General features: G+C 38.9%; 1 protein-coding gene across 2 annotated transcripts in view; it reads right to left on the bottom strand.

Moving 5' to 3' along the window:
* DOCK1 (dedicator of cytokinesis 1) overlaps positions 1–18023 on the bottom strand; it is a 321757-nt gene that overhangs the window by 6638 nt on the left and 297096 nt on the right. For both annotated transcript variants that reach the window (XM_075155288.1, XM_075155289.1), the window contains exons 49-51: positions 14024–14222; positions 7875–8028; positions 3863–4008 (exon numbers count right to left, since the gene is read on the bottom strand). In XM_075155288.1, the coding sequence (XP_075011389.1) occupies positions 3863–4008; positions 7875–8028; positions 14024–14222 (499 nt within the window). The remainder of the gene's footprint in view (positions 1–3862; positions 4009–7874; positions 8029–14023; positions 14223–18023) is intronic.

The raw sequence follows: 18023 nt of genomic DNA, 5'->3' as shown, positions 1-18023 counted from the left end.
GCCGGAGGTGGCGGAGACTTTGCACTGGAGGAAGGGCTTGCAATGCTTCCCATCTCCAGCAGGCAAAAATAATGATCAGATGGTAAATAAAAACCAATTTTTTTTTTTTTCTTTTGGGCACATTATATACTTCTACGCATCATGGAAAGCCTTTGGTCAGAGAGTCTGTTTTTGTAAAAATCTGGACTATCAGACAAAAGAAGAGACACTTATTTCCACTTGTGAGCAAATGCAGCCCACAAAGTCAACTTTCTAATTTAATATAACGGATTAATAATGCACTTTTTCCAATTTCACTTTTCCCAACATCTCCACGGGATAACGCTGCTAACTGTCCGCCCATAAGAGAGCCAGCAGCAAGCCTTGAGCCACCAAACCAGCAGCGGGGGTCCTGGGGAGGTGGCACACGATGCTCAGAGGCTTCCCCTCCAGCCCCAGCTGGGGGGAATGGAGCCAGGGGGCTGCGTAAGGCACTTTGGAAAGGAAGGGGATTTCTCCTGAGAAATAACGTCAGAGAAGGAAAAACTGTGAACCCCGAAGCAGTGCTCCCTAATTACCTGCTGCCTCCGTAGTTTCAGCTGGGTTTCTAGCCCCAACTCTTTTTCTCTGTCCACATGAGTACAGTACATTTGCTGAAGCCTGTAAGGTCATTTTTTGCTCACTGTGGCTAACCTAAGAGATAATGATCGGCACTGCAGCATATGCATCGCAACACATGAAAAATCCCCGGGATTTTTCCTTCTGTGTAAACACTTCCATTATATCCAAATAACCAGGCTGAGTGCTCCTCGTGCAACAGGATCCCAGAGTCTCAAAATAAGCGCCGTTGCCGTCACCCACGCGAGACCGTTCCGGTCCTCACATTACACACCGCTTCAGCCTTTGCTATCCCTCCTTGCCAAGTTCTACGCCGCATCGATCGAGATCTTCTCATCCAAACAATTATCTGATGCTTAGTAGGTGTTATAGCCGATATTATAAATGTAAGTGCTCCTCTGTCTATTTTCTTTGAGTTTCCCTTCTCGTTGTGAATACTAAGCAGGCAGTTGATTTGTATGCAAGGGTATGGATGAACCCTTAAAAATGAGAAGTGCCTGAAGGAATCCCTTGATGTAATAATAATCCTTGCAGGAGTCGTAGACTTCTTTTTTTATGTTCCCATATATAATTAGGAACATTTTTAGCAGAAAAAGTCATACAGTGCAAGAAAATATATGTAAGGGTATCACAGTTAACAAAGAATAAGAGGACAATCAGAAAATTATAATTAGATGATCACTTGGACAAAAGACTTAAGGTAGACCAAGTTAATAGTGGACTCCAAATAAGCTAAGATTACCGTCTCAGACACTAAATGACACTATTGCCTGCAGTCTGAAGTATTTCTTGATGCATTTATCACTGCATGCTTTTCAATTCACTACAGCGCCTTTTTTGGTTTTCAAAACTGACTGCAAGACAACCAGGGTGAACCACGTAATAATTTCTCATTCAAGGAGATATTTCCAGTTTAAAAGCTACTGAGATAATCTTGTCTATAATATTTTTTACTGATTTTTCTTCACGGATACAAAGCACGTGTAATTTAAAAGATGATCAGTTTACTAGGCAGAGAATTATAAAGTTATGAAGCATGTAGCTATTTGACCCATGAAACACAAGACATTAAAAACTGTGGAGTGGGATTTAATCTCAGCAGTAATAAGAATTTACCCATCTGATCTTTCATGCCCAGTACTACTCATTTTCTTTATGTTCTTTAACAGCTTCCTTCCTATAAACCTGATGAAATAAATGCGCAGAGTAGTTGTAAGACTAGGACCCTTTCCTAAAATTAATTCTAAGACTAATAGATGCGGCTTTGTGACAAATCTGCTTTAGATCCATTTTTCAGGCTTTGAAACTATATTCCCTTGTCTTGGAAAGTTTATAAAAATACAATGCTGAAGAAAATTTTGATTATATCCGATTGCATTTCTAAGGTATGCTTAAATCTTGAGCTCCTTCAACACTTGATGTTGAACAATGAGGCCCATTTCTACAATTACAAAATATATTTTAAAAAAAAATGAGTCTGAGCCGTGAAGACTGTAAAGAGAAAAAATATTAAGACCTGAATAAAACTTTGGAAAAAACCAAGGCAGCATATTGCTACTATTTTTAGGAACTTCCATTTAATGATGCGGAAACCCTGCTCATGACAGGTACAGGAGCTGTGCAAGGTCACATCTTCAACAGCAACGAGACCAAGGCTGGAACCTGAGTCGTCTTCAGGCCTGGGCTCTAACCATCACGGCATGGTGGCATTTGCAAGTAGTACAGTCAATATCTAGCGTTCGTCCCTGAGTGGAAACCCCTTCAAACACCCTCGTGAGGAATGGAAAAAGAACCCGGCTATTGGGATTTTTATTCCTCACCACATGTTTTACCATCTCATTGTTTAATGCTTTTTAGCTAAAAATTGAACTCATGTTAACAATCCTGAGCTACCACCATGACCTAAAACTTACAGTCTACCATACAAAATGAACTTACTACTCTGGAGCTCATACAGGAAGGAGCTCAAGAAATCTGAAACCTAATTTGAATTTCTCAGGCTTCTTCATGAAGATGGATTCCTTAGACAAAACTCCTGGCAGCCCTCCTGTACATTCTGTAATTTTCCACTTTGAGGTCTGTATTCAGGTCAAGCGAGAGCTGGCCCCTGAGAGAGAAGTCAGGGAAATGGGTAAGAGCTTAGTATACCTCGATGGGAATTAGAGGAAAAGGGTTTGCAAAAAAATTTAGTGAAAATATTTACTAAAACCATCCAGCCACGAGGAAGAACTATGGAAGAGACTATGGGAATAGAGATTTTTTCAATATATGCATATAATGGTAAAGCATTGTGTTCTGAATAACACTACTCACATTCCTGAAGTTACTTCTATATCCGTTTTTTTTTCCCTATTTAGCCTGAAAATACTAAATTCCTGCAACAACACAGTTACAATTTCAACTATGGAAAAAGCCAGACTTGTGTACTGCTGTGCACTGTGATAGTCTGTGTTAAACAAAACTATTTCCAGAGTTAAAACTAAATTCCTGCCTGACTCTTTCTCTGCTGAGATTATAAATGTTTTCTCTAACCAATACATTTACTGAAAAGCAAATTACTCAACAGAATTTCATTTTAATTATGAACTGGAAGATACCTCTACAAACAAAAAAGAATCGTTACCCCTGAGAATTTTTCTACAAAGTAACAGCTTGGCCAAAGTTACACATTTCAGAGTCAAAGAAAAGAAAACCTCTTTAAACATATTTTTTTCTCTAAAAAGGAAATAAATGGTCCTTCTCAAAAGTGCTACTTTAAAGAAAAGGACCAAATTATTTTTAAAAGCTTCCACGATACAGGAAACAAAGTTGAAAAAGTGTATTTTCTTCAGAAAGCTGAAAACCTTTGTTGATGAAGAGTGTTTCTGAGCTCCTTCCCTCAAAGGGGGCACGTGTGTTTGCCTCTAGGAAACAAGCAGTGATTGAATGCCGACAGAACCGAGCTCCAGAAAGAAAAGATGTCAGGTACATGTTTTATTTCCTTTCCTGAGACAGGATTGAAAGGCTATTAAATCTAATTTGCTGCTGAGACTATATCCTGTCGGTTTAAGCTCCCTTACCAACACAGCTAACAACATTTTGCTTAGTCTTCTCCACCAGAATGAATCCAACCTCTCTTCAGGTCGGTCCCTGTGAGCGATGCCGTTCCCTCATACTCCAGATGCTTGTTTGCAACTGCAGAAATCTCTGGATTACATCTCGCTGTGGATCGTGCAAAGGAGAAAAGCAAAGAAAATTGCAGAAAATGATCATCTCTGGGACTCACCCTTTGATGGGCAGGGGGGGAGGTCGTCGGGCTGATCAAGTCTTGACTTTCCATGAGATTCCCATAATCGGCCATGCTTCCTTTGAGAGGCAGAGGAGGAGGAACGTCGGGGATGTCGGAGCTGGACATACCATTCAGCTCCAGATCTGTAAAAATCAATACGAGTTAACTCTTTCAATAAATGGATCAAATCCAAAGATCCAGACCGTGCCAATTCTTATGGCATTGATACTGCGATAATGCTGCACATGTGATATCTTTGTCTGCTCTTCACTGCCTCTATAATTATCTGCAGCTCATCTAATGAAGGATTTTAAAGGAAAGTAGAGCAAATGAACCCACCCCCGCATCGACGAGAAGTATGCACTGTGGAGTCGCATTGGGCTAATTTTTAGGATACACTCAAAATACTCAAACGATCCCCTCTTTTTAATAGTAAATACTTTTTCCTTTAGATTTCACGCCAAAATATTCATAGCTTAGCAAATATAATTTTCTCAGCTGTAAGCTCTGCATTTTCACCTTGTACATTAATACACAATAGAAGTTTTGGTAAGTGCACTAAGAAAATATAATCGAGCTAATCTTTATTTACTTTCCCGCAGTAAAATAAAAGCTTCCTGTTAATAAAATGCGCAAATGAAAGCCTATAATTAACTACATCTCTCAGAAACTTTCAAACTCCAGGTAACTGTAATAAATGAGCAGTCATTAGTTGTTGAGTAAATAAAATCACGCAAGAGAAAGTACAAAACATTTATTATTACTGTTTGCTGGGTAGAAAGTTCCCTTTTCTTAGCAGATAAATCCTAGCAGGTACGTGCTGTAAAGGCGAATAGCCTGAGGGACAATAAAGTTTATTGAGGCTTGAGTGATACATAGGTTTTTGTGTAGAAATCCACCCACGGTGTATTTCAGGGTAATTCAGTCATTTTACCACAGGCAAAACCCACTGGGAGCTCTACGAGATAAGAAACTTAATTTATTTTTGATAAATTAGGGAAGTGTTTGCATTTAGGAAATGAAAAAAGGTTATTTTTATTTTACTGGTGTGATTTGTGAAACAAGTGGAAGACTTGTTTATGCAGATATTTTATTGCAAGTTTCCTATCAATATCTTACAAAAAGTGTCCTTTTATTGCTCTCTAAAATGGCCTCTCACTAACACAATTTAACTGTAAGGTGGCTGTATTGATTTGTCACTGAAAACTGTAATTTTATTCTTCATCCTTTCACTTGAACTTTCAACTACGCCAGGAAGAAGAATATTTGCCATCCTGGGACTTCAAACTTTCAGTGGCTTCTTCTACATCAGGCTGAAAAGCGTTGTTTGTCCTCCAGCACCTGAATTTCTCATCGTTTTTTCCATTGCTCCTGTTTTTCATCCTTCCTTTTCTATACGTACAGGATTTCTCCATTCCCCAAACATTTATAATGCTTTCCTTTAAATATCTCCATCAGAATCTACTTCTGCTAAGCTCGTGTCATTAAAACATATATCTGAAAAACATTTGTAACTAAACATTGACACTGCGAATGAACTTCCCTGTTCATTTGCAGCATCACTTCCCTGTTCATAGAAAAACATTGGAAATTTAGTCTTACAGCCTTTTAGTAGCTGAATTTAACTGACCTGAACACTTCATCTTTGTATCTTATATGATATTACAGTATCTACTAACTTAATCTAAGCCATTACATGTAGACTTATAGGTGCTACCAAGAAGATGGTAAGACAAATTTTGTTAGGAGTTACACAAATCCTTTGTTTCTTTAAGGTTGACACTTGGAAGATCCATGGAAAGGCAGGACAGCAATGTTTTCACCAGAGCTGCACAGGAAACAACGTCTGGAGGCAACTCTACTTTAAGGTCTGCAATAATCTGAACAACCTGGATGGTCACCAACTGTCCATGCAACTGTGTCCCGCCCTGCTTCTGTCCCTTTCCCTACGTTCCCCAGCTCTAATTTTCTGCAGCCTCCACTGTGTTCCTACAGCCTGTACATGGCACCTTCACAACCTCATCCTTCTGTAAGTCAGCGATAAATCCCTGTAAATGTGGACAGAGTATTTCCATCCACATTAATAGTTCATAATATACATTAACAACATATTTGCATTCAGTCTGGCAAACTATTTAGTAGAACAACAATATTGTATAATGAAAAAATTATTTGCCCTGACGAGCTAATCTTTCACACAGTTTAATGAAATCCAGGAGTCATCCACCCTACCGCAGAAACAGGTATCGAACACAAACCAGTAATTTTCAGTCATGTTTCAAGAAGATCTATTTCCTACAGATCTATTAATTTTCTCCTGCTCAATTCAGCTGAACTATACCTCACTAACTCAGGCACTATACAAATAATTACTTATAATTTCTGGTTTGCTATCATTATTCAAGGTGTCTCATCAGACTAGCATGCTCTGAATATTTATTCCTTACTGGACACGTGCCACTGAGATTATCTTTGAGCTGGCAAGAGATCAGTTAGATGACTTTTTTTTCATCTTAACCTAATGATCAAATTTTACATTCCATTCTCCTGAACTGCCAGCTAACAAGCAAGCAGTATTGCTTAGCAACCCATTAACTGCTTTTAGCCAATTTGTGCACTGAAGTAACTTCTTTATCCTTGGAATTCCTAAAAAAAATTATCAGTACAATTCCTCAAACGATTATGGACAAGTCCCATGGCTTTTGCAATAAGCTGAACCTATTTTACATTACACCCATAAATCTCTTGCATATAGACATAAATATTCTCAGAAATACATGATAGCTTCAGATACTTTTTTAAAAAACAGATCAAGTTAGTTTTAATAAAATGTACACAGGAAGAAATAATCCAATTCAAAGAGTATCTTTTGCAGGAGTATACGTACTCTACTTCTCTCTATTTCCAATTTTTAGCATACTGGTAGTATTTGGCTATCAAAACTGCAAAGAAAGGAGAGAGTTCACCGTTATAAAAATACTTGTTTTGGGTGTCTGACTATGCAAAGGAAACACTGCATTGATTTGCACTTGCTTATCCCTCTTCCACATGTTTGCAACCAACAATTTCAGACCATTAAAACAAAGCCACATGCCTTCTAGAAGACAATTCTGTTGCTACAGATTTGTAGAATAAACACGTTCCTGCTCACAGGACATATATCTGCAATTGGCAATAAGAACTTTCCAAAACACTCACTATTTAAGGGAAAAGGTTTTCAGTATCAAAGTAAATAAAACAGTGACCTTGATAGAACAAGACTTTTTTCTTAAAACTGATCATCTGTTCTCCTCTTTACTAACATTGTCCTCTTGACTATTGTACTAGCATTCGGGTGCACATATCAAAAAGATCTTTTTCTTTTTTTGTCACATACTAGCAACTGAAAACTCTGAATAACAGTTTTTGGAAAACAGCACTGTAAAAGAAATAGGTGTTGTATTACACCCAGTTTTGCAATAGGGTTTCCTGAAGACTGAAGCAAAGAGACGGTATTGTACAGAACAATGGAGTGATAGATGTCAATGTCAAACAAAAAATACATCAGAAAGACTGACTTTTTTCCCCCCTTCTGGCTTGTACTCACTACATAGCAAATAAAAGTTCTTTCAAGGTACAATTACATTAAAAGATTATTTTTTCAGTCTTTATGCTCCAAAATACCCTAAATCCAATATAGAATCAAGTACAACACTAATTTTCGACAGTAACTCTACACCTAAGTAATTGTTAATGATTACTTGAAAAGGAAAAGAAACTTTTTCAATGCAACAATTTTGCTTGCTTTTGTAAAATGCGGAAATAATTTTTGCTGGCAAATGCAAGAGGCATGATGTTAAAAAGTAAGTTCTTGTTCCTGCAAGCAATTCCATGGTGATGGCAAAAAGACTAACTCCAAAAACTCAACCCACGGTGTAATGCAATGCTCAGGAAACACATCTCCCCAGTAGAAGTTATTTTGCATAAAATTTGCTAGGAAAAGAAAATTTAGTTAAAATTGAAGACTTACTGGACTGTATGCTGAAAGAAAGTTTTGTCCGTGGAGTTATTGGGGGTGGCGTCACTTGGGAGCTGGGAGGTGATGGAGAGACGGAGAAACGTCTTTCACTTGAAATGACGTTTATGACTTGGCTTTTTGGTCTCTGTGGTCTTAGTGGGCTGATCTGCACAAGGACAAAACCAGTGAGACAGTAAAGGAATACATGTTGTTACTGAGCAGCAGACCTTGGGATTGCTACATTTTCCCCACTACCTCCTAAACAGTAATAGGGCAATGATAACATACCATACTTCTGATTTAATGTAGTATTTCACAGCTCCAAATGTTCTTCCCTTCTCCCCAGGAATCAAAGGAGACTTAATGCACACACCTTCCCATAGCCTGGCATATTTTTCTGAAGCAACGAGCCAATTCCCCAAACACTTCCTTAATAACAGCTAAGGAAGTCTATATCCTTACACAAGATTATATAGCATTCAAAATCTTCTCTTTCTTCTCACGCGGCTCTACTTCCCTCTTAAAATTTCTCTATTTAATTTTTTGCATGGGAGACATCATCTGTCCAGGAACACTTTCTTGATGGCGCCTGTTTGTGCTTATATTAAATTCACTGAAATATCCCTATTGTTTTGCTCTGACTGCTTCATACTCCATTTCAATTTTCCATCAGAAACCCTGAAATGATACTTGTAATCTGATGGGCAACTAATGCTTTTGTTAAGGTGATTCCTTTTACTGAGTTTAATTCTGAGCTCTACTCTTTGTTATCTATCCACGTATTTCTAGTAATTGCAGTGAAGAAAGGAATTTTTTATTTCCAGGAGATCACAGAAAATGGAGCAGCAACCTGACATTAAGACGGGAAGAACAGCCATGGTGCTGCATTAGGACAAAACAGAAAATGCCAGCAGCAATTCATACTTTTTGAAGAATTTTGTCATTTCACAATGTTTTTTTAAAAAGTGTGTTGTGAAGGAGAAATCTAAAATGAGGTACGAGTGCTTCCTTTTATTGTCAGAAAACAAACCCTAAAAGGGTTTGCATAAAAGGCTGTGTCTCTGAGACCCTTCTACAAGAAATGAATGACCATAAAGTATGTACCTTTTTTTGAAAGTTCATCAAGACCTCAGAGTAACCTTTCAGAAATTTGCCTGATACTAAGATTCAAGTCCTAAAGACTCCAAAGGTTTCTTCTTTCAAGATCTTTTAAAGCATATTTTTAGTAGAATGGATAAGCACAGTAATCACTTTCTCAGAGGCATATAATTATAAAAAAACAACTAAGGAAATGCACTAATTGATTAGGAAAGCTGCAATGCCAGAAACAAGAGAAAAACCAACAACTAGAATCAAGTTCCCAAGTTAACCTGGTCTGTAGCTACTTACCTCAGATAAATTCTGTGATTGACAAGCTTGGTCCTTTTCTTAAAGCTTCATATAAATCACAGTTCTGCTAGGGAATATGAACTCTTTGGAGACCACTAATCCATAATGAACCCATTGCTAATTATTTTTGGTCTAACAAAAGCAGGATCAATAGTGATTGATGTTAGATGCTACTAAATCAGTAAAATGTACAGCCTGTTATTCTGATTTCTTACACAAGCTTCCAAGTGGTCTGTTAACTACCTGACTTTGGTGTTAGGTTTGCTATCAGCTCATGGAATCAAAGAACTAACAATGAGAATTTATGTTAAAGAAGTTTATGTGATACTTAAAAGAAGATATAAATCTCTAGAAAACTATAAAGACATTACTGATCATCTTCACGTACCAAAGTGCTTAATTTATCTTCTAATAAGATCACAGTAGTACAAGAACGCTGTAATTAGGGCTTGGGTTTTGATCAGTCAATAAATTCATTATGAGTACAGTGAAATTTGGAAAAAAGTATTTAAGCCATACAACTAGACAAAACGGCCTCTGAATGCTCCTTTTTAAAGAAAATGTAAAAGCTCCATGAAATAATTCTTCAGTTTTATAATCTTCCCATGTTCTTCCATGACAATTCATTTGATTGGAAAAAAAGAAGCTCCTATATAAGAAAGTCCATTGCAGTGATGGAAACACTCATTCCATTAGGCAACATTATCTTTGAAAAGAGTAGCAGAAGCTCTGCAGAGATGGGAATGACCGCTGCCTGACATGCCTGCTGCACCTCTCACTCTCTGTAAATTTGGTATCACGTTGGTATTACGTTGCACAAACCAATTAGTAGTGAATAACACAGGATCCAGAACAGATTCATATATAAGATTATTGATGCATCCTTCCCTCCTGAAAGCACACCACTGATAACTACCTATTTGTGGTGGGCGAAGAATAATTTAGAATACGGATGTTGTCAGGCAACAGATAATTGTGTGTGAGCATGTGTGTGGGGTGAATATCTGAAACTGGACTTTAGAACTGTCAAGCACAAGCCTGTTATTTGCCAGCTACAACTGGCACGGGCTGGTTATAAACTGTGATGACGCCTGGATGAAACAGTAGTGATAACACACCAAACCCTCCTACTAATAAATAGACATGAGACAGAGCCAGCGATTAAGAGGCTGACCACACACTGTGCTTCTGCACGTAGATTATTTTGACATATCCCACTATCCAAATCCATCACAGGTTCTCATTTACTCCATCTCACCTGTGACAATATTGAGCGCTGTTTTCCCAGGCTGCTATGTAACCTTCAGCATCACCTTAGACCAGATTTCATCGCTCAGTCTTGCTCATGAGAACATACTGTCAGATGTGTCGAAAGTCATACTGAAGTCGGCACATCAGGGGTCTGCCGCATCATTCATAGAATCATAGTCATTAAGGTTGGAAAAGACCTCTAAGATCATCGAGTCCAACCATCAACCCAACACCACCATGCCCACTACACCATGTCCCTAAGGGCCTCATCTACACGTCTTTTAAATACTTCCAGGGATGGTGACTCCACCACTGCCCTGGGCAGCCTGTTCCAAGGCCTGACCACTCTTTCAGTAAAGAAATTTCTCCTAATGTCCAATCTAAACCTCCCTTGGCACAACTTGAGGCCATTTCCTCTCGTCCTATCGCTGTTACTTGGGAGAAGAGACCAACCCCCACCTGGCTACAGCCTCCTTTCAGGTAGTTGTAGAGCGCGATGAGGTCTCCCCTCAGCCTCCTCTTCTCCAGGCTGAACACCTCCAGTTCCCTCAGCCGCTCCCCATCAGACTTGTGCTCCAGGCCCTTCACCAGCTTCGTTGCCCTCCTCTGGACACGCTCCAGCACCTCCATGTCCTTCTTGTGGTGAGGGGCCCAAAACTGAACACAGGATTCGAGGTGCGGCCTCACCAGTGCCCAGTACAGGGGCACGGTCACCTCCCTGCTCCTGCTGGCCACACTATTGCTGACATAGGCCAGGATGCCGTTGGCCTACCTACAGAGCCTCCTCCTCTACCACAGAAAGAAGGAAGAAGGGCTTGACCAATCTGGTGTTGACAAATCCAAGCTGGCTGTTATTCTTTCATTCGTTTTTTTTGAAGGTACTTATAAATTGTCATCGTACTAAAGAAAAGCATGTCTTCTGCTGTAAAACCTCCAAATATTTTAGAAGTCAGAACTAAGAATCCATTAGAAAATGCACCAAATAACTAAAATCTTGTAATTGAATTAGTGATGGTACAAGCGAGTTCTAAAATTCTCAACAGAAGGAATCCAGTAACTATAATACAAAATCTAGTAAACAACAGTAATTTATTACTAAAATCTCACTTTAAAAGCTCTTTTAATCTTTATTTTCATTTCCATTTCTAGTCAAATCTGGATTCCAACTTTTTTGGAAAAAAACAATCCTTAATTCCCCCCCACCCCATTTCATCATCATCTTTTTTTAAGCTAGCAAACTTTCTGCTTCCAAGCTCCTAATGCAAGAGAAATCAAAATGCCTTTTTCTTCATAAAACACAGCAGTAACAGTGCTTTGGGAGCAATTTAAACTTAAAAAGGGAACTTGCACACAGTGCAGCCCACAAAAGTAGAACAATGGAAAAGCTGAATTCTTACCCACAAAAGATAACAATTTCCCTTTTATATCATTAATAGGGGACATATGTCTCCAGAGCGCAAAAATGTCAAGACAAGGCAAATTTTATCTTTAAACTTCTTGTCATTATCTGTACAAAATTCCTAAAGACAGCAGTGGGAATTGTACAACCACTCCTGTAAACTAATCTCAAAAGTGTTTCCTCTATTTCACCTACAAGAGAAAATGAACCACACTAACATCAAGCATTAAAAATTGTCTTGGTCATTTTGGAGCTCATCAAGTAGTTTGCAGATACTGAAAAGGGAGAGTTTTTCTCTCATCGGTAAATTCCTTTTCATATTATTGATCTGTGGATTTCAGGAAGCTCAAAGTAACTGTACGTAACTAATTCTGACATTTAATTTCCCTCTCTCTCTATAACCAGGGGAAAATTACTCGTGCCAGTCATCCACTAAAAGCTCTTCACTGGGAAGAGTGGAAAACTTGAGCCAAACCATGTTGGGCTTTGCTCATTTTTGTTCCTCAGATGACAAATGGGAATATGTCTTGAAGGGTTATCATGTCCTCCTTTCCAGCCGGCATTTGCATTTTTCCAGTCACAAGCAATCTTCTCCAATGTCCAAGACCTCTCAGAGATGACAGTGACCTTGCAGCGACATCAACCAGTTCTCCAGCATCCTTGGATGCCTCCCATCTGGTCTCATGGATTTGTGCAAGTCCAACTGACTGAGCTGCCCTGAAATACAATTTTCTTCTCCTGTGGCTAATGCTCTTCTTCCACAAGCTCTGCTAGTCCGTTTGGGGATCTGGGAGATGCGAGTGCAAGCCTTCCCATTGCAGTGTTCAGGCTTAGTCAAAATACAACTGCTGCGATGTGCAGAGTTGAATGCATTGCGTCAAAAAGACGAGACATATGGAAATCTGTGCAAAATGCATTTGCTGTCTGAAAACACTCTTAACGATGCTCACCTGACTGGCTTTGACAGGAGGAGTCTCCATTTAAACAAACCAGGGCTGATCCAAAATTTACTGAAGTCAATGGAAAAACTCACTGGCTTCAAAGGAATTAGAGTGAAAAGCCTGAGACGCACAAAAGGGATTTTTATCTGAGTTTTTGCTGAGCTAATACTGGGCCCAAGGCCACAGCAGACAAAACAACTCTGATCTTCCAAGATGTCGGAAGACACAACTGAGAGATTAGCTCATCTCTGGATGGAAAAGAAGGAGCAAATCCAGAAAACAGAGGAACTATGGCTGAACATCTAAGTAATATTCCGATACAAATACCAAACAGAAAGACTTAAAGGATCTGGTCATCACAGGTCAGTGAGAAACCGTTTCGAAAGTCCAATGTAAATGACACAGCCACCAACGAAAGTCTCTGCTGAGTTAAAAGTTGGCTTTACAAGTACTTCTGCAAATCTTTAAAAGACATTTCATTTATTTCTGGAGGGCACGTTTTAAACTATTGGCCTCAAAACAGGTGTCCAGGCAGAGATTTGGAGGTTACAGTTAGTTCACGCACTCCCTGCTCCAGTTGAAAATGGTCTTGCTTTCAATTTCAGAGCTGAAACTTCTCAAGTTCTCAAGTAAGCCTTTAGGACAGTTTCAGTGAATTAAATATATGCCAAGAAGAGAGGGCTTAAAGAGATATGCCCTGTAGTTAATATTCTTACACACATCCACCAGTGGAACTGCTTACCATTTTCTGCTCAAAATAGCCTTTCAAGAATACCTAATTGCCATGCACGAAATGACCTTGTAACATTTCCGCCAAAAAGTGTCTTGCGGTAGTCAGCTGAAATATGAGAAAACCCATCACGATCTATTGGGAACCATAAATTCAAGAGGCTGCTAAAATGGTAGCATTTATTTTACTCAGGATATACCATCTGTTCCTTTTATCAAACAGTCATATATAGCTTTTGGTAAGATTTTCATATGAGATACCATGATTTTTTTACACTGAAAATAAAATCTGTATTTTTGATTCATTATCTCATATATTAACATCGTAGCGTATTCCCTTAGAGTTATTTTTGGTCTAAAAATAAACTAAATCGTAAAAATCAACATTTTTGTTTAAAAAGAAAAGAATACTGCTCAGAATTAGATAAAGCATTACTTGCTAATAAAGTTACCGTTTCTGAAAGGATCACTGCTTCAGACTGCTGCAGAGAAATATCAGTAGATTTAAATTCTTTATCAAATATCTCTTGATGCTTGCTGTTCCTTTTCTCCTTCTTCTTTTCTTTCTTATCTTTATCTAGGTCATCCTTGTCCAATTTATCTTGAGACCTAGAATGCATCTTTTTTGGCAGGAGGGGCTCCAGCACAAACCTAAAGAAAATTGTTGTTGCTTAGATCAATAAAATGCTATTTTCAAAACACCTAATATTCATTTACATATTTCCCAAAGTCTCACTTGAGTTAACGATGCTTTGCTAATCCAGGAAAACTCATTAGAGAGAAAAGGAGGGGGCAGAAGGTCATAACAATCATAATTGTCTTACAATAAAATTTACTGCAGAACTGCTGAAGAGCCAGTACCGCGTATTTCCCTGCTCTGTAGTAAATTTACTGGTTTACAGCTACACAAACTCCTGAGTTTCACTGTACGTGGTTTACATAAAAATGAGTTTCTAACTCAGCACTCCCACTCTATGTGCTGTGGCACCAAGGCAGGCGTGCCAGCAGACGTGGAATCCAGTGGAAATCAGCACGATAGGAGTGCAGGTAATTGTACAATGCATTAAAGAAATGTCACCTCTACTTCCCCTGCACCTTGGAGGCAGTCCATATGTGGCAGACCAATGGCTTTAAGGACTTCTTTAAAAAATAGCCAAGTCCCCAAATTCCTCCTGGACTTTTTTTTTTTTGGTGGGGAAAGAGAATGTATTTATTCTCCAGAGAAGGAATAACAATTGAGAAGTTGTTTTGCAGAGGTGTAGTGATTTTCTGTTGAACATGCACAACGTAAACCCTTGTAACTCATCAGAATTACAGTGCCTTTTCACAGAAAAGCAAACAACATCCCCCTTAATGCAAAGGAAACACCTTACATTGCACAAAAGCATGAGGTATAGAGGTTTAACCACCGACACAAGCACCATTCCTGTCTGTAATAACACCCTGTTGTGTACGTTTGGTTTTGCACGCGTGCATGAGGATATGTATCTGTACGAGCGTGCACACATATACTCACAGATCCACACCTCTGCTCACCTACAGCATGTCCTGGTGAGGGGGAGCCAGGGGGGCTGAGCTTAGTTGTTCTGATATTACAGATAAAGTCAGGAATGACAAATCGGTCCGTTAACAATGAAGGGCAAGGTTAATTTCCAAAAAGCAGATGTATTTTCCCACCTGGAATGCTTCAGGTGTGTGAATATAGGCAAGGCTGATATACTACTACCATCAGCTCTGCAATTTTTACAGTCCGTGACTATTTTTTTTCTGTCTACAAAGGAAAAAATCTTTGGAGGTACAATAAACTTTTAAAGGAAAACTTCATTTTTTAAAGAGTTTTTATTTTGTAGGGAAAGCACTATTCTAAGTAATATTGGAACTCTTTTTAGCTAATTTTCACTCCGTAATTTAAAGGAATCTCTCTTATCTCACCTTTTTTTAATGAGTAGTTTAAATAAAAGAGATATTTCGCTCTTAACGAGCTAAAATATTCTTAGCTAGACAAAGTACTTTATAATTTAATTTATATTATAAACTGAACAAACTACTAAAATCATACCCTAGCCAAAATTACACTGACAGATTTTAAGAGAACGTCTCAAATCATCACACTACAAAACCAAAACCAAACTAAAAATCCCCAAACAAACCAGCTTACTTTTTAACATTGGAAAAGTATTTACTATGCCACGGTGATGCATGCACGTACAGCCCACAGTCTTTGCTGTGAAATACTGCAGGATTCATATTTCAGACAATTTGCAGTGAAGTTATCCTAATCCTCTCCATTAGCAGGAATATCCAGCAGCAATATCCAAAATCATTATTATTATTATTATTTTGTTGTTTGAAACATTAAAGGCCCTTCAGTTTTCAGCCTAAGTTAGTTCATTTGATGGAAAGATGCTCAAACCAGTACCTGCGGCAACGGCCCCTGAGCCATCACCCTCATAACCAAAGCCAATTCCACACGGGCTGCGCTGGGCTGGAGGGCAGTGACAGCCGCCTCGCAGGCTGACTGCAAGTTTACAAGGGGAATTGCCATTCTTCAGACAATGATTAATTGCTTCCCTTCCAGGCATTACTATTATTAGTACTATTAATTATTTGTATGCAATGTATCGGTGATAAAATGGGCTAGCACGCCATGCTCCTACTCGAAGTACATTAGGACTTGCAACGGATGACAAATCGCCCGGGCACACTGGGACTTCCCCGCTTCCAACCACTGCTTCTAAGTGCTCAGATTTGTACTTCTAAGTCCCATTTTAAGCAGTGAATAAACCCAAGGTCCTTTTTTAAAGTCAGAGTTCTATTTACACATAGAGTTGGGAGTTGTAAAACACGTACTATGTCAATGTCTGCTTTGAGTTCTTACTGTTTAAAAGCTGCAAAGCGGGAGAAGCTGGAGAAGGCATAAAATATAAGTTGGGTGATCTGGGCAAGACAGTCTGTCAGCTCCATTTTTAATTGTTTTTCTTAGCTTCATCTCTAATCTCAGAATTAACGTAAGAAAGCAGGAGAGGACAACTGACCATAAGCCCAATCAACTATAGTAGGTACATTTGGTGAACTTCTTCCAAGTTAGTAGTGACAAACCACCTACGTGATTTTTACAGTCATTTGAATTTTTGAGGTCTTTCATTATGTTATTTACATCTGACAATTTTTCATCTCCTGTTCCACTGATCAAGCAAATGAGCATTTTTTTCAGGTCTTCTCAGTGATGAAAGTTGTTCATTGTATTTTCCTCACATGTATTACAGCTGTATTATCCTGGGCTCGGAGAGGAGCTGAGCTGCACCGTGATCTTTGTGAGTTTTTTTTTAATATACATACTGAGAAGACTCATGAGATCCTCCAAAACTGCTAAGTGACACCTACTACAATAAAGCGGGGATGGAGAGGTGAAACTTAAGAAAATAGCATCCAATGAGAAAGAAAAATACATACAGTGATTTTGAAGGGAAAAAGAGAAAGAGGTAGAGGCAGGCAGGGAAAGAATCAGTATTTTTTCTTCCGAGATAAAATAAAGTTGCCCACTAACCTGTATGCAGTTATCCCCAAGTTCCAGCAAGACAACTTTTGTGGATGAATTAGTTGAAACGCATTATCGTCTCTGCTGTCCTACATTTATATCAACGTGACTCACCGTGTATACATTATATAGGGTAACGTAATGAGAGCTGAACTGCACTCTGTTTGCAGTTCTTCCCAATGGGTAAAATAAACTGTTTGTAATCAAGGTAAGTATCACGTTGGTCCTCAGGCGCTGTATTTAATTTTACTTGATGCTTTTACTCTCTAGTCAGGTAATAACTCCCTCTGAAGGTGCACGAGGGACACACACGTTTCTAGCACATCTCTGCAAGTTAGCAGCCCCTCAGGAGGCTTTAAAAAACTGCCGCCTTGATCAAATACTGACTTTCTGGATTTCGGGAATGCCTGGGGGGAGGAAGAGGGAGAAGGGACTTCTGAGGCTGCATGGAAACCCCAGAAAGAAAACAGATTATTTTGTTCTTTTGAGGGACGCGACTGTGAGACAGGGCTTATCAACAGAATTCCCAGTTCTCATGTGAAATATCTTGGTAAGTCTTGAAGTACAATCTTGCCATAAGCAGCTTTTCCTCTGGCAGCAGAAGTGAGAAGAAATGACTGAGCAGTTAGCTAATCCCTTCCTTCTCCCAAGCTCCACCTGGTAACCGCGTAAGGGCCGGCTGAACACACGTCTCATCGCCGACTTCGCAAAAGATCGCTTCCGAACTATTACACTTGCAATACTTTAAAAGGGGATAATTTATCTCCTGTTTGCTTGGGGGTTTTTGTTTGAATGCTTAGGGGGGGTTGTTTAACTTTGTTTTAAAGAGGACCAAGAAGAGCATTGTATTTATCTTGGTTAAGAAAAAGGACAAGGAATATATTTTGAGATAGATGTCTACATAAGCTGGTTTT

Source organism: Calonectris borealis, chromosome 7 (assembly GCF_964195595.1).
Source record: "Calonectris borealis chromosome 7, bCalBor7.hap1.2, whole genome shotgun sequence".
NCBI lineage: Eukaryota > Metazoa > Chordata > Aves > Procellariiformes > Procellariidae > Calonectris > Calonectris borealis.
This window is presented reverse-complemented; position numbering and strand designations above follow the sequence as displayed.